Below are 25150 nucleotides of genomic sequence, written 5' to 3'. Positions count from 1 at the left end.
TCACCCATGGTGTTGGACAAATATTGCCAATTAGCTGATATTTTTATAACAAGAAAAAGACTGTAAGCAAAAACACTTTTAAAAACTTTGTAACTTAGGCTGGGCATGGTAGCTCACTCTTATAATCCCAGCACTTTGGGAGGCCGAGGCAGGTGAATCACTTGAGGTCAGGAGTCCGAGACCAACCTGGACAACATGGTGAAACCTCATTTCTAGAAAAAATACAAAAAAAAAAAAAAAAAAAAAAAATTAGCCAGGCATGGTGGTGGGCGCCTGTAATTCCAGCTACTCAGGAGGCTGAGATAGGAGAATTGCTTGAACCCAGGAGACAGAGGCTGCAGTGAGCTGAGATTGCACCACTGCACTTCAGCCTGGGCGACTGAGTGAGGCTGTACCTCAAAAAAGAAGAAAAAATAAAATAAAAACTTTTTAACTTAGACAAAATGAAAAAGCAAGGAAGGGGGAGAAGAAAAGTGGTCAGATTAAAGGACAAAAGACAACCAAGGAGGAAAAAAATAACAAGAGATAAAGAAATTATATATCCTTAAGTTTCATTTTGATACCTGGGTAATAGATGGTTAGAACCATCACTTGTCAAGTAACCAGAGTTTGATATCCTACCCTACATACTTATATACAAGGCCTATTTTTTTTTTCTTTTGAGATGGAGTCTTGCTCTGTCATCCAGGCTGGAGTGCAGTGGCACGATCTCGGCTCACTGCAACCTCCGCTTCCTGGGTTCAAGTGATTCTCCTGCCTCAGCTGCCCGAGTAGCTGGGATTACAGGCATGCACCACCATGTCTGGCTAATTTTTGTATTTTTAGTAGAGATGGGGTTTCACCAGGCTGGTCTTGAACTCCTGACTTTGTGATCTGCCCACCTCAGCCTCCCAAAGTGCTGGGATTATAGGCGTGAGCCACCGTGCCCAGCCACAAAGCCTATTACACGCAACACCTCTGAGGTCCTTTATTTAAACAAAAGGCATGCTAGAGACACATCCACCTAACTACACTGCTATAGTATTACGTTGTATATTCACTGGCAGAAAATCATTCTCTTCTTGACTTACTTACAAATTATACATAAGCTTATCATTAAATGTTGTTAAGGATAAAAATATATTTTAAACTATCAATATCAGCTGATGTGAAACAAAAATAAAATTATAATGTCTTTTCTCTTACATCCTAAAAACCTACAAGAAATTCCCTTGTATAATGATTTTAACCAATGTCATATAATCCATTTGAAATGCCCAAAATAGCTAAGACAATTATAAAACAGTGGGGAAAGAACAGACAAATTCAATCCATAGTGATTAGACAATTGATTATTGTCTATTGTCAACTGGTTATCCAATTCAATTCCTCCGCAGACCTTATACAAAAATTAATTCCTGGTGGATCAAAGACCTAAATGTGAAAATCAAAAGTTTAGTAAAACTTGCAGAAGAAAATATGAAAATATCTGTATAACCTCAGGGTGGAGAAGGGTTTCTTTTCTTTACTACAGGTGTGAGCCACCACACTCAGCCCTGAAGCCTTTCTTAAGAAAAATAAAGGGAGAATGACAAATATCACTAAGTGAAAACCCACATTTTCTTTACAATAAAAGACACCAGAAACAAAAAGAACTAGAATACAGATTTGTAACATACACACTCAACTAAAGATTAGTAAGAAATGTATCTGGAACTCTAAAAATCAATTTTGTTTTATTTTTTGGTGTTGGTTTTTGGTTTCGTTTTTTTGTTTTGTTTTGTTTTGTTTGGGAGACAGGATCTGGCTCTGTCACCCAGGCTGGAGTGCAGTGGCACAATCATGGCTCACTGTAGCCTCAACCTCCCTAGCTCAAGCCATCCTCCCATCTCAATCTTCCAAGTAGCTCGGACTACAGGTACGGGCCACCATGCTCAGCTAATTTTTGTATTTTTTGTAGAGATCGGGTTTCATCATGTTGCCCTGACTAATCTCGAACTCCTGAGATCAAGCAATCCACCAAGTGTTTGGATTACAGGTGTGAGCCACTGCATCCTGCCATTAATTTTTAAAAAGTAACCCAACAGAATCATAAAAGTAATGAGCAGGCAATTTATAGAAAAAGAAAACAGAATGATGAAGAAACATATGAAAAAATGCTCATCTTCACTGGCAATGAAGTAGAAACTGAAAATGAAATGAAAACAATGTCTTACTTCATATTCATTAGATAGGCATAAATTAGAAAATCTGACAATGTTCAGCATTAGTGAGGATGTGGAACAACTGGAATTTCACTGCTGACAGGAGGGAAATCAACAAACACTTGGAAGGGCAACTTTGCAAGAGCTACACTTTTTTTTTTTTTTGAGATGGAGTCTCACTCTGTTGCCCTGGCTGGAGTGCAGTGGCACAATCTCCGCCTTCCAGGTTCAAGTGATTCTTCTACCTCAGCCTCCCGAGTAGCTGAGATGACAGGCATTCACCACCACACTCAGCTAATTGTTGTATTTTCAGTAGAGACAGATTTCATCATGTTGGCCAGGCTGGTCTCAAACTCCTGACCTCAGGAGATCTGCCCACCTCAGCCTCCCAAAGTGCTGGGATTACAGGCATGAGCCACCACACCAGGCCAAGAGCCACACTTCTACCGAAGAATTCCCCTTCAAGGCGACAACCTTTAAGAATTTTGCACTCCACCAGGCACAGTGGCTCATATCTGTAATCCCAGCACTTTGGGAGGCCAAGGCGGGCGGATCACGAGGTCAGGAGTTCGAGACCAGCCTGGCCAACATGTGAAACCCTGTCTCTACTAAAAATACAAAAAAAAATTACCTGGGCATGGTAGCAGGCATCTGTAATCCCAGCTACTGGGGAGGCTGAGGCAGGAAAATCATTTGAACCTGGGAGATGGAAGGTGCAGTGAGCTGAGATCGCGCCATTGCACTCCAGCCTGGGTGACAGGGCAAGACTCTGTCTCAAAAAAAAAAAAAAAAAAAAAAGAATCTTGCATCCATAAACACAAGAAAACATAGATAAAAGCTTTCAATACAGAGCTGTCTGTAGGTGCAAGAAATTGAAAACAAAGTCATGTTCGTCCATAGGACAACAGATAACGCATATTCATATAGTAGTATAGTATCACACAGCCATTAAAATTAGAGCTACAAACATCTACAAAACTAGAGCTACAAACATCAACATGAATAATTCTCACGAAGAAATGCTGAGTGGGCCAGGCAGGGTGGCTCACGCCTGTAATCCCAGCACTTTGGGAGGCCAAGGCAGGCAGATCACCTGAGGTCAGGAGTTCGAGACCGGCCTGGCCAACATGGCGAAATCCCATCTCTTCTAAAAAATGCAAAACTAGCCGGGCATGGTGGTGCACACCTGTAACCCCAGCTACTCGGGAGACTGAGGCACAAGAATTGTTTGAACCTGGGAAGCAGAGCTTGCAGTGCGCTGAGATCACACCACTGCACTCCAGCCTGGGCGACAGAGCAAGACTCCGTCTCAAAAAAAAAAAAGAAATGCTGAATGACAAAAGTTGCGGAATGACAAAAAGACACTATTTTTAAGAAGTTTAAATACATCCAAACAATATATGGTATATTTGTAAGTATGGTATATATACTATTAAAGATAATTTCTATCTATTTGTAGAGTGTTCAACTCTGAGAAAGGAGGAAGAATGGGATCAGGTAGCTGCTAAAAATACTAAAGTATTTCACTACATCTTGAATGTTCCTTTCTTAAAAAAAAGAATCAAGTATATCAAAATATTAGCACTTGACATAATTGCCTGGCAGGAATGGGAGTTCATATTTTGTATTTTATGCTGAAAATATTTCATAGTTTAAAAAGCTACAAAATATATTAGAAAAAATTGGCTGTTAAATCTACTAGTCTTATTCAAAACCAAAAAACTTTTTTTTTAAATTTTACTTTTTTACAAAGATTTTAACTTATTGTACAAAGAGTGGCCTAGTTAAGTAAATGTTATAAATTTGTGTGTATGTTATGAATTTGTATTATTCTTATGCTATCAGTATCTATTTTTATATTGGGATTTCTTATAAAATTTCACTGGAGAAAAGGACTGCATGACTGCATTTCACTGGAGAAAGTCCCAAGCTATTTCCTGGTCAACTTCTAACACAGCAAAGGCAAAAACACAGCAATACACACATTAAAATGTCACTTGGAAATGTATTCTCTCAAAAGCTAACAATTCAAACCGCTGTGTCCACAGAGTTTTGTAGAGGTAGAATTTGAGCTCAGCTTTGTGGGACACAAGCGTATCTTTAAAGGAAATACCAAGGTTGAAAAGAGCAAACATTTAGCAATGAACGGTAAATAGCACAGGGGCAGAAAACTGGCAAGAAAGATTGCCTGGCTTGAGTAAAGGGAAAAAAGATACGCAAATAAGAACCGGAGTTAAGGTTTAGAATAGACAAGTCACGACTTGGAAATCAATGAATAAGGAAATGACATCTTCTCTGTTAACACTAACCACTGTGGCCCCGTCCTCCATGTTTCACTTTCCCCTTGGAATTCTACGAGAATGGCTACTCCAACCAGGCTCCACCTCAAGGTCCCTGTACCCCTCTAACACCTGAGGCCCAGTTGGGGAGAAGAGGTGGGACATAAGGATATTTTCTTTTTTCCCCTCAGAATACATCAAAGAAATCTTACTAAACAAAACAAAAAAATGAATCTAGGTAAAACGTTTAAAGAGATCTAATACTACCAAATCTAGCATATCCTTCAGGGCTTGTAAGTTCTGATGCCAAGAAAACATACGAATTTGCCAGAGTTCCCTACTTCCTAGCCTTTGGCCTGCTTCCATTTGATAAGTCACATATCATTATCAATTCATGAGTACCTTCCTAAGACACCTTTACCCATCCTTTTCTCATATGACTGTCAAAAAGACTGCTCACCCTCCAACAAGACTCTTTACCTACCAAAAGAGATTAATCTTTAAAGGCCTTTAATCATAAAATGACCATATCATACACTAGCAAAAGATGGTTACTTCCTGTTGGGAAAAGTGCTATCAGAGAAGGGGGGAAGGAGGCTGGGCACAGTGGCTCACGCCTGTAATCTCAACACTTTGGGAGGCCAAGGCGGGCAGATCACTTGAGGGCAGGAGTTCAAGACCAGCCTGGCCAACATGTTGAAACCCCCATCTCTATTAAAAATACAAAAAATTAGCCAGGTGTGGTGGTACGCACCTGTAGTCCCAGCTACTCGGGAGGCTGAGGCAGGAGAAACGCTTGAACCCGGGAGGCGGGGTTGCAGTGAGCCAAGATCACGCCACTGCATTGCAGCCTGAGAGACAGACTCGTCTCAGAAAAAAAAAAGAAAAAGAAAAAGAAAAAAGAAAAGGTGGGAAGGAGAGGATAGTGTCAACACCTTTACAGAGAAAGCTCCTATCTGAAGGTCCTTGTCTTTTCTTCAGGGACTATGACTGTTTTAAAAAAAGATGATGTAAAGCTTCTTGTATATTCCTAGCACTATACTTATTGTACTAAATTACAATTCTTAGGTCTGTATGTTTCCTCCATTAGATTGAGAGTTCCTTGAAGGCAGGAACTCACAGTCTATTTATTCATTTTGTGTCCACAGATTAACACAAGGCTTGACACACAGTAATTATTCAGTGTATGTCTGCTGAATGAAGAGTGAACAAAGGAATGACCAAAAAAAAAAGGAACAAAAATCTGACTGAATCAAGGAGAACAAGTGAAAAAGACAATGACAATGTAAAGTAACTCCTGTTGACATCTCAAGTCAAATAACGACTTGCTCTGTGTGTGTGTGTGTGTGTGTGTGTGTGTGTGTGTGTGTGTATATATTTTTTTTTTTTTTTTTTTTTTTGAGAGGGAGTCTTGCTCTGTCACCAGGCTGGAGTGCAGTGGCGAAATGTCGGCTCACTGCAACCTCCGCCTCCCAGGTTCAAGCGATTCTCCTGCCTCAGCCTCCCAAGTGGCAGGGACTACAGGCATGTGCCACCATGCCTGGCCAATTTCTTGTATTTTGGTAGAAACAGGGTTTCACCATGTTGGTCAGGCTGGTCTCAAACTCCTGACCTCAGGTGATCCGCCCGCCTCGGCCTCCCAAAGTGCTGGGATTACAGGCGTGAGCTGCTAAGCCTGGCCCTTGCTTTGTATTAACGATTTGAAATGAAAAGTTTTAAGATATGAAAAACGTAATATATCATTTTTCTTCTATGATATACGTGCAAGTCCAATTTGAGCTCCTTAGTATTTCATTCTACTTTTTCTAATTCCATTCTCTTGTCTAGAAGTTAACAGGAGGGCCTCAAATTCATTCTTTCACCCTTAAAATGCCTTTGGGGTACTGAATTCAGTCATGCTTAATATGTAACTACTTGAAGTTCTGGCTTATGGCACTGGCCATAAAATAATCTATAGACACGGTTTTTTTTTTTTTTTTTTTTTTTTTAAATCTCAACAGCAGTGCCTCCTTTACAACTGTGGGACTAAACTGTGATCCACTAAACCATGCTGGGGCCTCGGGAGCCAGGCAGGGAAAGGTTTAGAACAGAAAAGGCAGAGCAGCTCTGCCTACTTGGACCAGAGAATTTTTCCATCAGAAAACAATGAACTTCCAAGAAAGATTTATATTGAAGAAAAGAGTTCACGGTTTTTAAGTTTTAAAATCATTTGTCTAATTCTATTTTGCGCCTTCTGTTTTATTTCATTAGAACAGAATCAAAGTGTTCATAATAGCAATTTTTTAAAAGTACAGGTTGCACAAAGGTTGTATGATTCAAACCAAAGAAGAAATACTGCAATGAGGTGTTCCAAAAGGAAACACTGAGCCTTAGAGTGATGTTTCCCAGATTTATGCCAGTCACCTGTATTCATCCACCAAAAAAAAAGTTTAATGAATTAAGGAACATACATATTTGTACTATTTACATATATTATTTGACTCAAACATGTTTTTTTAAATGGCTTAGGGGATTACACAATGTACCAGAATAGGGCACTTTCTACAGTCTCCTAATAACCAAATGTTAACTATGAAACAGGGGAATTACTGCTAAGATGTGCAGTATTCTTCTGAGTCCCCCCGCCCCAACCCCATTTCCAAGTTCTAAAAATTTACCTAAGGTTCTGTTAACTACTGCTACAAAAAGAAACAAAAAACAAACCTGTAGTCCCAGCTACTCGGGAAGGGGAAACAAAGGTGGAGGCTGAGGTGGGAGGAATTCTTGTCGTACCTGGGCAACATAGTGAGACCCAGACTCTCGAGAATACATACATATATTTCTCAGTTTGTTTTGGTGTTACTCAAATTTCCAAAATAATTTCGTATATATCTTATCCATGTTTTTATCATTCTATAGTCACTGAGAGTCCAGCGCTTTATGACTGCAACAAGTAAAATACTTGTTGTTCTGCAGTGTTTTGAGACTCGAGATTTCCTTTTCATACTCTAAAACAGAACATCTCCTAGCACCCGCGCAATCTCTGCAATCCGGGGACGAAGGGCAACACCTTTACAATTGTAATAAATCTTAAAGCTACCCTATCAGGGATTGAATGCATGAGTAATAAAAATAATGGGGAAGTAAGTTCTTTCTATTCAATGCGGTTGTGTAGGTGTCAAGTGTCTAGTGTTGGGCTTCTCTAGACAGCAGGGTCTCCACTGCTGCATCATCTTCAGAAAACGATGGGGCAGAGACGGAGATAACCAGCTGTCGAACGAGCAGCAAGTTTTGAATCACCAACTCCACAATTACTTAATCAGTCCAGTCTCCAGCGAGCCCTAGGCTCTTCCCAAATCTTACGCTTGGCAAGGAGAACGGCCCTTGAGGGTCCCCAAACTCAGGCGGCAGGAAGCACTCCCCAGACCGCTAGCGACGCGCCGAGGTTGCCCCCAGAAAAATCCCAACGTCGAAGAAGCGGGCGGCACCGCCCCTCCCCTCCCTTCGCTTGGCTTCCTAGTCCCTGGAGTCGCTACCGCCCACTTTCTAGCCGGACAAACAGCACTCCAGGGCCAGGCACACAGCAGTCCAGGACTGGGCACAGCACTCACCCACGTCTTGCTCGAAGGGGTTGGCGGTGAACAAAGGCATCTCGCCAGCGCCCGAGCCCTAGTCGCTGCTGTCTAGCTAACACTGGGCAACTGCTCCCCGCCGGGTGACCCGCGGCCGCGACTCCCCAGACCGCTCCGCTTCGGCCTCCGTCCCCGCACTTCCGCCACCGCACCTGCCCGGCTCCTGCCTGACAGGCCGGCTCGGAGTCCACCCTTCGATCCCGCGCTCCTGTCCCAACTTTTCTCCCGGGGCGAGATCCCTCCGACCATTGGCGTCCTCCCAAGGCCTTTGTGGCTGCCCCAGTCCCAGACTTTTGTAGGGGTCAGGCGGCCGCTACGGCCACCTTTCCAGCGCTAGGACCCCGGCGAGCCACGAAGCCGGGGACCTTCGGAGCCGGAAGTAGTCCCCCTGGAACTGGATGACCCCGGAAGCTGCAGTGCCAGCGGCAGCGCGGCAGGGGGCGCGGTTACCCGTGGTTTTTCGCGTTGGACGACGGGCTCTTAGGGCCAAGTTCTTGTCACGAATTTAGTTCGTTCCAGAGCGGCAGAACTCGTAGCTAGAGAACGAGGACCCACGATGCGTACACGTTACAGTCCTGTTTCCCTAGAAACGGAGCCGCCGGCGCGGAGGTGGCTTTGAGGTTCTGCGAAAGACCTGAGTGCTCTCCGACACTTAACTGTGTTGCACCCTCCCCCGCGCCCAATCCAAACCCAGTCGGAATAACCACCCGGGACAGCGGTGGTCGAAGTAACTACGCCTAACTTTTCGCTTTCCATCGTGTCCCCTCCATAAAAACACTGCTGCGCCCCCGGAATCCAAAGGCAAAGGAGGCACACTTCCCTGCCTTAGACTTGCTGGGAGTTTTATAGGGGCAGTGCATAACGTACATGATGGTGTGTGACGATTCGGATAGTAGTACGAGTCATAAACCCAAATTCCCATAGGATCCGGCCAGGTATTTAAATGAATGCAAAAGCCCAAGCACCCTTCCCACCCACATATTCTCTGTTCCTCTTGGAAAACTGTAGTAATGATTATGTTGCCGTCTCTCTCCTCCTTATTAGATTATAAACTCCCTGATGAGTTTTGGTCACTACTATATCCCCAGCGTCTAAAACAGTGTCCCAAGTAATAGATGCTCAATACTTTTCGAATGAAGCTGTAACTTTCTAACTGAACAGTGCATATCTAAAGATGTCAACTACTGGTAAATTGCAGCCATTTGTTGAAATGTGGGTCCTACTAGAGTTTGCAATTTTTCAATGATTTTTAAATGTTGAGAATTACTCCAACATTTTAAATAATGGATTAATCAAAACCATTTTACAAACTCTAGTATAAAGACCTGATGCTATAAAGAGAGAGCTTATACACATTCAGAAACGTGGTTGCATTTTATAAAGCTAGGGGCACAAATGAGAAGGAATCGTGCAGAAGGGGCTGTTTTTCGTAGAACGTTGAACCTAGGATGTTCAAGATAAATTGGGAGGCCGGGCACGGTGGCTCACGCATGTAATCCCAGCACTTTGGGAGGCTGAGGCGGGCAGACTGCTTGAGGCCAGGAGTTCAAGACCAGCCTGACTAACATGGCGAAAACCCACCTCTACTAAAAATACAAAAATTAACCAGGCATGTAATGCCAACTTCTTGGGAGGCTGAGGCACGAGAATCACTTGAGCCCAGGAAGCAGAGGTTACAGTGAGCCAAGATCATGCAACTGCACTCCAGCCTGGGCAACAGAGCAAGACTCTGTCTCAAAAAAAAAACAAAACAGATTTTTTGGACAGATAAAGACTTTTTGTCTAAGCCTTAGTGTTGGAATGGAAAACAAGGCTAACTAGGTGTAAGAGGAAACAGATTGAGAAGAATTTTAAAGGGCAAGCTGGGAATTTTTTATTTTGATTAAGGTACTCAATAGTTATTTAAGGATATTGAGTAGCAGAATAGTAAAAAAATTTTTTTTTGAGATGGAGTCTCACTCTGTCACCCAGGCTGGAGTGCAGTGGCGCAATTTGGGCTCACTGCAAGCTCCGCCTCCTGCCTCAGGAGAATGGCCAATACTGGCCATAAACAAAATCTGTGCAGCACTGTGACATGTTCATTATGGCCATAATGCCCACGCTGGAAGGTTGTGGGTTTACCCAAATGAGGGCAAGGAAGCGGAAAACCGCTTAAAGGCATTCTTAAGCCACAAACAGCATGAGTGATCTGTGCCTTAAGGACATGCTCCTGCTGCAGTTAAGTAGCCCAACCTATTCCTTTAATTCGGCCCATCCCTTCGTTTCCCATAAGGGATACTTTTAGTTAATTTAATATGTATAGAAAATGCTAATGACTGGTTTGCTGTTAATAGATATGTGGGGAAATCTCTGTTCGGGGCTCTCAGCTCTGAAGGCTGTGAGACCCCTGATTTCCCACTTCACACCTGTATATTTCTGTGTGTGTGTCTTTAATTCCTCTAGTGCCGCTAGGTTAGGCTCTCCCGGACTGAGCTGGTCTCGGCAGTCCTTGTTGAAGGAATACTTATGGCAGTGGTGATCACTGCTATCATAGCTACCATTAAATTACTCGTTGTGATTGGTTGTCCTGCTTTCCTCAGGTTTTCTTCTGCCGTCTGTGACAGCTTCTTGATCTGTCCCCAGGTGGGTGGCTGTGTTCGACGGGTGTTGCTCGTGACAGTTGGGGTCCTCCTCAGCGTCAGTCTCAACATGGCTGAAACCGGGGGGTCCTCGGGATCCTCCCCGAATCTCTTGCTTGGCATCTGGCTCATGATAAGGTTTCAGGTGTCTTGATGGTATCCAAATCGGTTGTTGATTTTGACCTGGAGAAATACAAGCATAACCTCTACCCCAAGTTATTATTTTACCTATCTCCCAACTTTTTGTTACCGGATCTCTCCACCAAATCAGTTGTTTGCTTCTGTCTTTGCATCTGGTTTCTGTAGATGCTGTTCAGCTGCTAACATCTGGCCTTCTTTGGGCAGGCTCAAAACATTTAAAGTTAATAATGCTAGATTCAATTGTGTAGGGGCTGTCCCATAATCCCTATTTCTCCCCCTTTTTTGTTTTTGTCATTAGTTGTTTATCTGTATGAAATAGTAACTGAGCATTTTTAATTAATTGTGTGGAATGAACCACGTATGAAGAATCAGAAATCACATTAATAGGCATATTAAAAGCAGTCCATACCTCAATTACAGCTACAAGCTCCGCTTTTTGAGCTGAAGTATAGGGCGTCTGGAAAACTTTACCTTTTGATCCAGAATTAGAAGCTTTACCATTGCTAGACCCATCTGTGAAACAATGAAAACACTTAGCAGGCCGCAGGTTATTTACTGCAGGAATTGTAAATGCAAACCGTTCACAGTCTTGCTCAGCTAAAGGGATAGTAAAGAAATAGTCTTTTAAATCTATGACTATTAAAGGCCAATTTTTTAGAATTATAGCGGGAGAAGGCAGTCCTGGCTATAATGCTCCCTTAGGTTGTATAACTGAATTGATGGCCCTTAAGTCAGTTAACATTCTCCATTTACCTGATTTTTTCTTAATTACAAAAACTGGAGAATTACAAGGGGAAAATGTTGGAGGTATGTGCCCATTTTCTAATTGTTTAGTAGCTAATTTCTCTAAAGCCTCCAGTTTCTCTTTACTTAGCGGCCGTTGTTCTATCCAAACTGGCTTATCTGTTAACCATTTTAAAGATATAGGTTCTGGAGGCTTAACAATGGCCACCATCAAAAATGGTATCCTCATCTTTGGCAGGAACTTTGACTTGCTGCTTGAAGCAGTTCTTGCAAAGCTTGCAAATTTTTTTTTCTAGTCTCATACCAGGGACATACCCCATTTCATGCATCATATGTTGACTTCGAGGGCTATATAATTGTTCTGGAATTAGAACTTGTGCTCCCCATTGTTGTAATAAATCTCTTCCCCATAAATTTATAGGTGCAGAAGTTATAATTGGTTGAATAGTCCCAGGTTGTCCATCAGGCCCTTCACAATGTAAAATATAGCTACTTTGATATACTTCAGGGGCTTTACCAACTCCAACTATGTTAAATTGAGCGGGTTGAATTGGCCAAACAGATGGCCAGTGCTGTAGAGAAATGATTGAAATGTCCACTCCTGTATCTACCAAACCTTTAAATTTATTTCCCTGAATAGTTATTTCACAGGTAGGATGTTTATCAGTAATTTGATTTACCCAATAAGCTGCTTTGCCTTGTTTATTTGTGCTTCCAAATCCTCCTGTTCGTTTAATTTCACTTTTCCCCATTCCCACATATGGCACCATCAGGAGCTGTGCTATGCGCTCTCCTGGCTCTGCTTTCCAGGGAACAGAAGTAAATATAACAATTTGAATTTCCCCATTGTAATCTGAATCAATGACTCCTGTATGATTTTGTACCCCTTTTAAACTTAAACTAGACCTTCCTAAAAGTAATCCTATTGTCCCCGTTGGCAAGGATCCACAGACTCCTGTTGGGACCTTTTGAGGGGATTCCCCAGGCAGAAGGCTCACAGCTTTCGTGCCGCATAAATCTACTGCGGCACTACCGGCTGTGACGGGACAGACATTGTACAGGGGTGAGGGAATGGCCTGAGCCATTCTGGAATCCCCTATCTGGCAGCCTGACTTGCTGATTATTTCTGTATCCTTTTTTAGTATGAATAGCTTGTTTAAATTTTTTGAGTAATTTAAAAGGAAAAGGCTCAAATGTAGCTATAATATTTCCCTGTTGATCTGGGGGGTGTATTCTAACAGGGAACTGCCAAGCCTCTAAATCAATTTCTTGTGTAGCTTGCTGAATTCCTGCCTGAATAGAACTGAGAGCAGTCGCTCAAGGCGCTTTTTGAACAGTCACTGGGGCAACTACTTTTCGCCCAGTGTCTTCCAGAAAAGAAAGATCTGGAGGGTCATTTTCTTCAAAATAATAGGGAGGGGGTGCAGAAGGGTGGGGATGAACCTCTCCCTGCTTTGCTGCTTTAGCTTTAGCTGGCAAAGAAACCTGCTCTGTAACCTCTTCTGTTACTTCGTTATACTCTCTTTCCTCCTCATCATCAGTGTGAAAAAGTTCCAAAGTGGAACGAACCAGACCCCACACTTGTCCCATTGTTATCCTGACACTTCCGCGCTCCCCTTCTTACTCACCACGGGGATTGCTTTAAGAGTACTCGGGTGTCCTCCAGCGAGTTCCATGTTCTCCAACCGTCACTCTGGTGACCCTTTGACCTGGATTTGAGCCCCAACGATGGACGCCACTTGCTGAGACCAGCTCGGTCAGGGAGACCCTAACCCCGTGGCGCTAGAGGAATTAAAGACACACACATAGAAATATAGAGGTGTAAAGTGGGAAATCAGGGGTCTCACATACTTCAGAGCTGAGAGCCCCAAACAGAGATTCACCCATGTATTTATTAACAGCAAGCCAGTCATTAGCATTGTTTCTATAGATATTAAATTAACTAAAAGTATCCCTTATGGGAAACGAAGGGATGGGCCAAATTAAAGGAATAGGTTGGGCTAGTTAACTGCAGCAGGAGCATGTACTTAAGGCACAGATCGCTCATGCTATTGTTTGTGGCTTAAGAATGCCATTACGTGGTTTTCCACCCTGGGTGGGCCAGTTGTTGCCCTCATTCTGGTAAACCCACAACCTTCCAGCATGGGCATTTTGGCCATCATGAACACGTCACAGTGCTGCAGAGATTTTGTTTATGGCCAGTTTTGGGGCCAGTTTATGGCTGGATTTTGGGGGGCCTGTTCCCAACAGAGGTGGGAAGATCACCTGAGCCCAGGATTTCAAGGTTACAGTGAGCTATGATTGTGCCACTGCACTGCAGCCTGGGTGAAAGAATGAGACCCTGTCGCAAAAAAAAAAAAAAAGATAATTTTTTATAAAGAGCAGAAAGCTGAGGATTTGCCTTTGGAAAGCATTCATTTTTATTTATTATTGTTATTATTATTTAGACAAGTTCTTGCTCTGTCACCCAGGCTGGAGTGCAGTGGCACAATCTCGGCTCACTGCACCCTCTGCCTCCCAAGTTCAAGCAATTCTCCTGCCTCAGCTTCCCATGTAACTGGGACTACAGGCGCGGGCCACCATGCCTGTCTAATTTTTCTATATTTAGTAGAGATGGAGTTTCACCATGTTGTCCAGGCTGGTCTCAAACTACTGACCACAAAGTGATCTATCCACCTCGGCATCTGAAAGTGCTGGGGATTACAGGCATGAACCACTGCTCCCAGCCACATTCATGTTTTAAAAAGACTCTTTTAATTCCTCCTCTTTAAAGGCAAGTATACTCAAGGATCTATAGGTATTTTTTTTCTATGTATATACTCAGTCAGTTCCTCAGTGAGTTCTTCTAATTAACAAAGTTTTTTTTAATCTTTTGTAATTAACAACATTTTTAATAGTTACTGGGAGCAGACCCTGTGTTAGAAACAAGAGGATACAAAAATTGTTCACTGTTGCTTCATCTTAGGAAGTAATTGGGCAATTAAAAAATATTTCAGTGGCAGTCTAAAAATTGTGGTATGCAAAGAATTTGAAAACCAGTTTACAAAAAAAAAAAAAAAAATCTAGAAGCTTGGTGGCGTGCATCTGTAGCATCAGCTACTTTGGAGGATGAGGCAGAAGGATTGCTTGAGCTAGGGCGGTCAAGGCTGCAGTGAGCCGTGATCATGTCACTGCACCCCAGCCTGGATGACAGAGGGAGACCCTGTCTCAAAAAGAAGCAAAAAAAAAAAAAAAAAAGAAAAGAAAATTAAAAATAAAATATTTTATTCACCTTTATTTATCTTTTTTTTTTTTTTTTTTTTTGGAGACAAGTTCTCTCTCTCTGTCACCTGGGCTGGAGTGCAGTGGCACAATTATACCTCATTGCAGCCTGAAACTCCTGAGCTCAAGCAGTCTTCCTGCCTCAACCTCCAAAGTAGTTGGGACTACAGGTATGCACCATCAACCCTAGCTCATTTTTTTTTTTTTTTTATAGAGACAGGGTCTCAATATGTTGCCCAGGCTGTTTACCTTTATTGATTCCTTCTCTAATGCTCTTCATTTTTAAAATGTTGATCCAAGTTTCAGACCTGCATCATATTCTTTCTCTCTCAAGGACTTCTAAAATTCCTTGCAAGACAAGTCTACTGGTGACAAATTCCCTCAAATTTTGTTTGCCTGAGAAAGTCTTTCTCCCTCACTGTTGAAGGATAATTTCACTGGATACAGAATTCTAGGTGAGTGGTTTTTTTTTCTTTCAATACCTTAAATATTTCACTTTTCTCTCCTCTTGCTTGCACAATTTCTAAAGAGAAGTCTAATGTAATTCTTATCCTTACTCCTCTGTAGGCAAAATGTGGTTTTTTTTCCTCCTTTTTGCTTTTTTCAAGATTTTCTTCTTCAATTTTCTACAGATTGAACATGATTATGGTTAGGTGCAGATTTTTTGGTATTTATACTGCTTAGTGTACTCTGAGCTTCCTGGATCTGTGGTTTTGTATCCTTCGTTAATTTGGGGAAATTCTCAGTCATTATTGCTTCAAATTTTCTTCTTTTCTTCTCCGTCTGGTATTTCTGTTATGTATATGTTACATCTTTTGTAATTCTCCTGCCATTTTTGGATATCTGATTTTTTCTTTTTTTCTCTGTGCATTTCAGTTTTAGAAGTTTTTTTTTTTTTTCAGTTTTAGAAGTTTCTATTGACATTTTTTCAAGCTCAGATTCTTTGTCTCTGAAGTTTATTGATGGAGCCCATCAAAGACATTCTTCCTTTCTGTTAGTGTTTTTTATCTCTAGCATTTCCTTTTGATTCTTTCTTAGAGTTTCTATCATTCTGCTTACACTACCCATCTGTTCTTGCATAATGTTGATTTTTTTCCATAACAGCCCTTAACATATCAATCATAGTTAATTTAAATTCCTTGTATGATAATTCTATTATACATATTCTAATAACATTCTTGCTATACCTGATTCTGATTCTGATGTTTGCTCTGTCTTTTCAAACAGTGTTTTTTGTCTTTCGTTAAGTGTTGCCTTTTTGTGAAAACTGGACAACATTTACTGGGTAAAAGGAACTGAAGTAAACAGGCCTTTAGTATGAGGTTTTATGTTTATCTGGCTAGGGATTAGGCTGTGTTTACTGCTTGCTATAGCATTAAGTGTCAAAGGCTGATTTCCTTGTTTTTGTCTCCTCTGTTGTCTTTGGGTTCTTGAGACTTAAATAAGGTCTGAGAGTAGGTCTCAATTCTTTAGTGAGCCTGTGCCTCTGCTATGAACTTCACAAGTGCTTTCTGGCCATGTGTGGTGACTCATGCCTGTAATCTCAGCATTTTGGGAGACTGAGGTGGGAGGATCACTTGAGCTCAAGAGTTCAAGACCAGCCTGGGCAACACAGCAAGACCCTGTCTCTACAATAAATTAAAAAAAAAAGCTGGGTATGGTGGTGCACACCTGCAGTCCTAGCTACTTGGGAAGCTGAGGTGTGATGACCGCTTGGGCCATGGAGATGAGGGCTGTAGTGATCTCACTAGAGCCATGATCGCACCACCTACACTCCAGCCTGAGCGACACAGTGAGACCGTATCTAAAACAAAACAACCACCATTACCACAACAAAAACACAGGTGCTTTCTGTCCCTCTCCCCCTACCTACCTCCCCATCCTCAGTCTCCAGTTTCAGTGAGACAAGAAGGCTTAGGGGAAGCTGGAGTTGAGAATTTCCCTTCCACCGGCTAGTTAGGCTCTGGTAAAACCCTAATTGTTTAGGCTGGGGTCAAATAGTTTCTCTTGAGGATGTTCTTTAAGAACATAATTCTGTGGGATAATTCAGAATAATTTCTTTTCCTCTCCCCCTTCCAGAAACACACAGTGATTTCTCTTACTGTGAACCAGATTGAATTCCTGGAGGTAAAACTCACAAAAGTGTGGGGACCCTCCAATAACTAGGCCCCCCTGGAGTTTTTAACTCTCAGACTTGTCCACACTGAGCCTCCAGCAATTTGTCAATGGCAGTTCAGGTTTTCCTACCCCAGCCACTGGTCCCCAAGGATGTTTCTGCTCGTGGGTTTCCTCCAATAAGTTGTGATCCTCTGTATCTATCTGTCTGTCTCTCCAATTTTGAGGGCAGTAGTTTGCCCTGTGACCTTAGCTCTCTGTTGGGTATAAAATACTCCAGGAATAAATGCTTGGTGCCGTGAAGTAAAACCAGCACTCAGGCAAAAGTTTAATTCTCTCAGCAAGGCAATTTACTTCTGCAGAAGGGTGCCACTTGGGTCAATCAAGATCACAAGAGCACAGAGAACAAAGAAGACCAGGGGGTTTTTATCCTTAATGCAGTCCCTATCTCTGTGTCACTCCTCCATGGGCTGGGGTCAGACTGCACAATCTGAGCTGACCCGATTGGCTACTTGTACATATTTTCCTGAATATAGAAGGGGAGGGGGGTGTGAGGTACAGAGGTGGATCGTGTGGGATGTGCAGTTTTGGGGGAACAATTGGTACAGGTAACAAGGGAACAGATGTGAGCTATTGATTAGAGCTGACGGGAAGTGGATAGGCTGTTTACGGTAACTAGGGGCAAGGAAGAACAAGAAAGTTGAGTTTGAGAACAAAGGATAAGAAAGTTAACAGGCTAAACCCTTTGAAGAGAAACTCAGAAAGAGTTATTGTATCTTATACTCTCTGATGGATCTAAAAAGAGTTGATTTTTACTTTGTTCAGTTGTTTTCCTTGTGTGGATAGGAGTGGTGACTTCTAAGCTTCCATGCCTGATTAGAACCCAGAAATCAGCTCCCTTTCTTCTATCTCTTTCTCTCTCTTTTTTTTTTTTTTAAGACAGGATCTCACTCTGTCACCCAGGCTGGAGTGCAGTGTGGCACAATCTCAGCTCGCCACAATCTCAACCTCCCGAGTTCAAGAGATCCTCCTACCTCAGCCTCCTGAGTAGCTGGCACTACAGGCATGCACCACCATGCCCAGCTAATTTTTGTGTGTGTGGTTTAATTTGTTTTTTGTTTTTCTTTGAGATGGAGTCTTGCTCTGTTGCCCAGGCTGGAGTGCAGTGGCATGATCTTGGTTCACTGCAACCTCTGCCTCCCTGGCTCAAGTGATCCTCCTGCCTCAGCCTCCCAAGTAGCTGGGACTACTGGCATGTGCCATCACGCCCAGCTAATTTTTCTATTTCTAGTAAAGACAGGGCTTCACCATGTTGGCCAGGCTGGTCTTGAGCTCCTAGACTCAAGTGATCTGCCCCCCTTGGCCTCCCAAAGTGCTAGGACTGCAGGCATGCACTACCACACCCAGCCCTTTCTATCACTTTTCTATTATAAGTGCCACAGTGTGTTAGACCAGCATACTGGAAACCTTGGAATAAACTCTGACTTTGCTCTGATTTTTCCATTTTTTTAATTTTTTAAATTAAATTTTTAATTTTTTAGATTTCTTTTTTCAAATTTTGTTTTTGCTATTTTTTCTCTTTCTTTTGGCATTGCCTCCATTATAGCACAGGCTTCCATTTCCTCCATGCCTTCCAATTTCTTCCTTTTGAAAGAGAGTGCCCAAAGTTGGGGGTGAGAAGAGGCTGGAGTTTACTTCGTGCTCTGTTAACCAAGTTAAATACCCATAAGGCTGCATCCTTCCTAGAGAGGGAGGCTTTTTTTCTAGTCATCGAAAGAAATCATGTGGGCTAGCCTACCCCTGCACACAACAGTCTACTTAATATCCTGAAATACCACTTTTGTGATTTTGTTCTCTTCCTTGAGAGTCTACTGGATTTTGCCTGCCATAAAAAGGTCAAGCTGGGGTGTCACTGTCTCTGGTAAATGACTAATTTTTCCCTATCTAACAGGCTTATTTTCTATAGCTTAAAGCATCAGTTTTTGGAGTCACATAAAATTTCAAATCACAGCTGTGCTACTGACTATGTAACTTTGAACAAATACTTAAGTTTTAGGGACTTCAGTTTTCTTTCTTTTCTTTTCTTCTGACAGAGTTTCACTCGTCACCTAGGCTGGAGTGCAATGGCGCGATCTCAGCTCACTGCAACTTCTGCCTCCCGGGTTCAAGCAATTCTCCTGCCTTAGCCTCCTGAGTAGTTGGGATTACAGGCGCCCGCCACCACGCCCAGCTACCTTTTTGTATTTTTAGTAGAGACAGGGTTTCACCATGTTGGCCAGGCTGGTCTTGAACTCCTGACCTCAGTTGATCCACCTGCCTTGGCCTTCTAAAGTACTGGGATTACAGGCGTGAGCCACCACGCCTGGCCCTTTAACTATATACTTTATTATTTATTTATTTATTTTGCATTTGGAGACAGTCTCAAAATATAAAACATTTAATATAAATAAAATATATTAAATTTAAAAATACTTTATTTATTTATTTATATTTTGAGACAGTCTTATTCTGTCACCCAGGCTGGAGTGCAGTGGTGTGATCTCAGCTCACTGCAGCTTTGACCTCCAGGGCTTAAGTGATCCCCCCACCTCAGACCTCCAAGTAGCTGGGACTACAGGCACATGCCACCATGCCTGGCTAATTTTTGTATTTTTTGTAGAGATGGGGTCTCACTATGTCGTCCAGCTGGTCTTACATTCCTGGGCTCAAGCAATCTGCCCACCTTAACCTCCCAAAGTGCTGGGATTACAGGCATGAGCCACCACACCTGACTACTATATACTTTATAAGGTTGCTGTGAAAATGAAATGGGATTATGAGAGCTTTTTGTATAGTAAATACTCAATAGCACTCACTATAGTACAGTAGAACTTTTTTGCGATGATAGATGTGTTTTTTGTTCTTTTCTTTTTTTTTTTTTTTTTTTTTTTTGAGAAAGAGTCTTGCTCTGTTGCCAGGCTGGAGTGCAGTGGTGCGATCTCAGTTCACTGCAACCTCCTCCTCCCAGATTCAAGCATTTCTCCTGTCTCAGCCTCCCGAGTAGCTAGCACTACAGGTGTGTGCCACCATGCCCAGCTAATTTTTTGTATTTTTAGTAGAGATGGGCTTTCACCAGGTTGGCCAGGATGGTCTCAATCTCTTGGCCTTGGGATCCACCCACCTCGGCCTCCCAAAGTGCTGGGATTACAGGCATGAGCCACCGTGCCCGGCCGGATATGTTTTATATTTGCATTGCTCAATACAAATACCAATAGGCACATGTGACTGTTGATCTCTTGAAATGTAACTAGTGCAACTGAGGAACTGAATTTTTAATTTTATTTCATTTTAAATGCAAATACCCACATGTGGCTGCCTAGTAGCTAGTGTAATAGAGTGCTCTACACTGTACTTGAAAATCAGTTCAGGGAGAAATAGGAGTGTCTTCCATCTCTGTTATTATGCTTTATGATATTTCACTTTCCGAAAATGCATGCTTACTTCTTTCACCTATCTTCATCTTTTATCTCTTTTCATTTTTCACATCTGGAAATTTAAGAATCCATTCAACAGCCCATCTTCTCCAGAAGTATTCCTCAGTTGATCCCAATCTACATGTTTTTCATGTTTCTGAAACTTTTGCTGAACATGGGTCAACATTGCACTGGTTAGCACTTAATATTCTTCTAACCTATCTTGTGTGATTGTTGGAACTTCCCAAGAGCACAGTATCAGGATCTTTGTGGCTTTTAATTCTGCGTCCTCCCTTTCAAGACCAATTAGCCCATTACTTAGAATACTTAAACACTAATTTGTATCTCCCCAACACTCATATGTTGAAATCCAATTCCCAATAAGATAGTATTTGAAAGCGGGATTTGGGGGAGGTAATTAGGTCATGAGAGTGGAATCCTCATGAATAGAATTAGTGCCCTTATAAGAAGAGGCCAGAAACCTCTCTTGCTCTCTTTACTTCATATTAGGACACAATGAGAAGTCAGCAGTTTGCAACCAAAAGAGTGTCCTCTCTAGAATTTGACCAGGCTGGCACAGCAATCTGTGACTTCCAGCCTCCAGAACTGAGAAATAAATTGCTGTTATTTATAAGACACCCAGTCTGTGGTACTTTGTTATAGCAGCCTAACCTGACTAAAACACACTGAATAACCCAATGTTTGAGTGATTACCTGTCCTTTACTTCTCTGATCCATTCCTCTTGCCTTCCAATTCCCACTACCATTCTCTAGAAGTTGGCTGAAAGGAACAAAGAGCACCTGATCAGTTATCTAATAACATTTATTACCTTTTTATTTCCTACATTGTGTTACTTTATCTCTCTCACTGCTGCATGATCAATAAAATCATTTTTTTCAGAGGCATTACACTTTTCACACTTTATTTAGTAAATATTGGGTACCTACCATGTCCAAAATACTAGCAGTGGGGACAAGGGTTGATGAGAGGGGAGGCATGAAAATAACATAATCACTGCCCTCAATGACTCATATTCAGGTGAGGAGAAAATGATTTATAAAAGTAGTTAATGGAAGAGAATACATAGGAATAAGGGGGAATTCCATGTGGAGGCCAAGTGTGGAGTAATAGTATTTTGCTTTGTACCCACTGGAAATTATATTTTAGTGCCTAGTTGAGGGTAGTTAGTCCAACAAATTTGATGTTGGGAATACTTCTGATTGTAATTGAGAACTGTTATCCCAAACTAAATTGTTACAAATTGGAGTTTGAATCTTTAGAAAGAAAAAAAAGAGAGAGAGAGAAGCTATGTATAGACCATCTAGAAAAAAGTCATTTTGGAAATCAGCTTATGAAAAAGGTAATATGGGAAAGCAAAACATAAGCAGAAATGATAATAAAATTGATTGATTAGGTGAAAAGAGTTGAAGGGTAAAATGTACAAATTCAGGAAATTGTGTGTACACATGTGTGTGTTTTAAAAAACCCAAAAACCTTCAGCTAGGCATGGTAACCTATACCTGTGGTCCTAGCTATTCGGGAGGCTGAGATGGGAGGATCGCCTGCAGGAGGTCAAGTCTGCAGTGAACTGTGATCACGCAACTGCACTCCAGCATGGGCCATACAGCGAGACCCTGTCTCAAAAAAAAAAAAAAAAACCCCTAAATCAAAAACTTCAAGGAAGGCTATCTTAAAAGCCCATAGATCCTTAGCCAGGAATGGTGGTGCATTCTTGTAGTCTCAGCTACAGGGGAGGATCACTGAGCCCAAGAGTTTGAGCCTGGCCTGGGCTACACAGTAAGACCCCATCTATTAAAAAAAAAAAAAATTCCCACAGCTCCAAAGGCCTGGCTTCACAGGACTCCTAGCGGACCTGGTTCATTCTATTCAGTAACTGTTTTTACTGGCAATTCAGTTCAAGAGTACTGTAACTTGTATGGATGGATCCGCTTAATTTTTACTTCATAATTTATTTAAAACTCTATTATTACTCTCCGTTCATTTTCCTTTGTCATCATCATTACCGCACTCTGCACAGTAGGTGGCAACACTGCTTCACTCCCAGAATCGACTGAACAGCCTAGAAGTACAAAACAGAGGCAAACATTGAAACAAATTTCAGGATCCTAATATGGCCAAAAATAAAAGCATTGCCTTATAAGGTCATGTCAGTAATATGCCATTATAATATGCCAATTATGTGCCAAATTGCTAAATATTCTACATTCAGTGTTTAGTAAAAATTCAAATGTTGAATAATTCATTTTGCCAGTGAATGTCAATAAACCAGGATGTGCTATCTTAAAAATTAATATTCACTGAATCTTTATGATCATAATATAATAAATTATCTCCTTTATAGTTTAATGTAAAGGTAGGTATTTATTTCCACTTAATTTCATGTGTGCTGGTCATTCAGCAAATGTTTATTATGTCTTCTATGACAAGAACTTAACTTCTGCACATGTGCAGAGAAAAGCAGTTATCTGGGTGGTGCACTAAAGACAGATATAATCCAAATTGCACAACATAAGTTGAAATTTAAAACATCACTTTAAGGCAATATATGCTATAGAGTAGTAAATTTTAGTTATCCTAACATTTACCTCTTTTTTTTTTTTGAGATGGAGTCTTGCTCTGTCGCCCAGGCTGGAGTGCAGTGGCGCTGTCTCAGCTCACTGCAACCTCCACCTCCCAAGTTCAAGCGATTCTCCTGCCTCAGCCTTTGGAGTAGCTGGAATTACAGGCACATGTCATCACGTCTGGCTAATTTTTGTATTTTTAGTAGAGACAGAGTTTCACCATGTCAGCCAGGCTGGTCTCGAACTCCTGACCTCATGATCTGCCCACCTCGGCCTCCCAAAGTGCTGGGATTACAGGCGTGAGCCACCGCGCCTGGCCTAAAGCTTCTTTTAAAATGTCTTATATACTAAATAGACAATTTTTAAATTTTTTGGTAGAGACAACATCTCACTATGTTGTCCAGGCTGGTCTGAAACTCCTGGGCTCCAGCAGTCCTCCTGTCTTGACCTCCCAAAGTGTTGGGATTACAGGTGTGAGCCACTGCATCCAGCTAATTTCAAAGAATATTAAGATCAATGTATAGATGATATATACGTAATGAGTTGCTAGGAAAAAATAGAGGACAGTGTTTTTCAACAAAGCATCTCCATGGTCTGTGGTAGAGCCAAACCTTAGATGCTGAAAGCAGATGTCACATGGAATTAAGTACATTGCTGTATTCACCTAAATATCCTGTTTGCGAATCTTAATACACAACAAAATTACTACATTAGGACTAACCTTCAGTCATAAGATTCCATATTCCATCTTCCTTATTCCACTTACTCAAAATGAGAACAACCATTGCTTTGTAAATTCATTAGCACCTTAGTAGAATCCAGGCCTATCCCTGGTTAGAGAAATGGCAAAATGAAACCCTAAGTGTAATAAATGAATGACTACCACACAAATACTCAACACGTGTATTCCCTGTTCTGACTTCAGTTAGAAAATAAAACGTTCATGATTTTTGTATTCATAAAGGGATCTGGAGGCTTAAAAAAAAGAAAAATGGGCCCTGCACAATGGCTAACGCCTGTAATCCCAGCACTTTGGGAGGATCATTTGAGGCCAGGAGTTCGAGACCAGCCTAGCCAACATGGTGAAAACCCATCTCTACTAAAAATATAAAAATTAGCCAGGTGGGATGGTATGCACCTGTTAAAAGTCCCAGCTACTGGGTTGGCTGAAGCGTAAGAATCGCTTGAACCCAGGAGGTTGTAGTGAGCCAAGATCATGCCACTGCACTCCAGCCTGGGTGTCAGAGCAAGACTCTGTCTTGAAAACAAAACGGAACAAAACAAACAAACAAGACAAATGAAAAATATATCTCTGCTTTAGCTAGTTCCCAAATGCCTTTTTAAAAAGCCTTTTGACTACATCTAATCTAACTATAGTACAAATCAGGCTGTGATATTGGGCCAGAGCTAAGAAAAGGATAGTTTTAAAGTACTCCAACATAATCTGTAGTTGACACTTTTTAGTTATGACGACATGAGGTGTTAATATCTGTTTCATAATAATCTCTCCAATACCACTCATTTAGCCAAATCAAACAACATTGAGATGGCTTTTCAGGTTTTTTTATGCAAAGATTTGCATGACATGCAAGACAATGAAAACAAAGTGTTTAGATATTTTTCACAAATTATCTTAATGTTCTTAAGACATGCAAAGAGAGGGGAACACAGAAGAGGCTCTTTAGAGCATTTAACTTTTTTTTTTTTTTTGAGACAGGCTCTTGCTCTGTCACCAGGACTAGAGTGCAGTGACACGATCGTGGGTCACTGCAGCCTCAACCTCGTGGGCTCAAGCAGTCCTCCCGCCTCAGCTTCCTGTGTATCTGGGACTAGTTGGCATGTGCCACCATGGCTGGTCAATTAATTTTAAACTTTTTTTTTTTTTTTTTTTTGTGGAGATAGGTTCTCACTATGTTGCTCAGGCTGGTTTTGGAACTCCTAGGCTCAAGTGATCCTCCTGCCTTGGTCTGCCAAAGTCCTGGGATTACAGGTGTGTGCCCGGCCTGATTTTTTAAGCAACACAATCAAGTATAAATGATTTCAAATCACTGGAAACAATATGACTCAAAGGACTTTGAAGCTATAATTTTACAGACATGTATACAAGGTCTACAATAATCAGAGCCTTGTGTCTGTTTTACCCTTCCCACAACTCAAAGGAAA

General features: G+C 41.7%; 1 protein-coding gene and 1 long non-coding RNA gene across 3 annotated transcripts in view; one reads left to right on the top strand and one right to left on the bottom strand.

Annotated features, from left to right (window-relative positions):
- The window catches only part of STAM2 (signal transducing adaptor molecule 2), a 55181-nt gene extending 46722 nt beyond the window's left edge, over positions 1 to 8459 (bottom strand). Inside the window, exon 1 of the mRNA XM_055292133.2 lies at positions 8053 to 8459. Coding sequence (XP_055148108.1) covers positions 8053 to 8092 — 40 coding nt within the window. The 5' untranslated portion in view covers positions 8093 to 8459. The remainder of the gene's footprint in view (positions 1 to 8052) is intronic.
- Positions 8460 to 8591: 132 nt separating this feature from the next.
- The window catches only part of LOC134737497 (uncharacterized), a 66450-nt gene continuing 49891 nt past the window's right edge, over positions 8592 to 25150 (top strand). The window contains exons 1-2 of one of the 2 annotated variants that reach the window (XR_010122468.1): positions 8592 to 9008; positions 15172 to 15292. This is a non-coding gene — a long non-coding RNA (uncharacterized lncRNA). Of the gene's footprint in view, positions 9009 to 14924; positions 15008 to 15171; positions 15293 to 25150 lie in introns of those variants that run through there. The other variant, XR_010122469.1, reaches the window with a different exon arrangement.

This window comes from Symphalangus syndactylus, chromosome 9, assembly GCF_028878055.3.
Source record: "Symphalangus syndactylus isolate Jambi chromosome 9, NHGRI_mSymSyn1-v2.1_pri, whole genome shotgun sequence".
Taxonomy (NCBI): Eukaryota; Metazoa; Chordata; class Mammalia; order Primates; family Hylobatidae; genus Symphalangus; species Symphalangus syndactylus.
The sequence above is the reverse complement of the archived record's forward strand: the minus strand, read 5'-3'. Positions and strand labels throughout refer to the sequence as shown.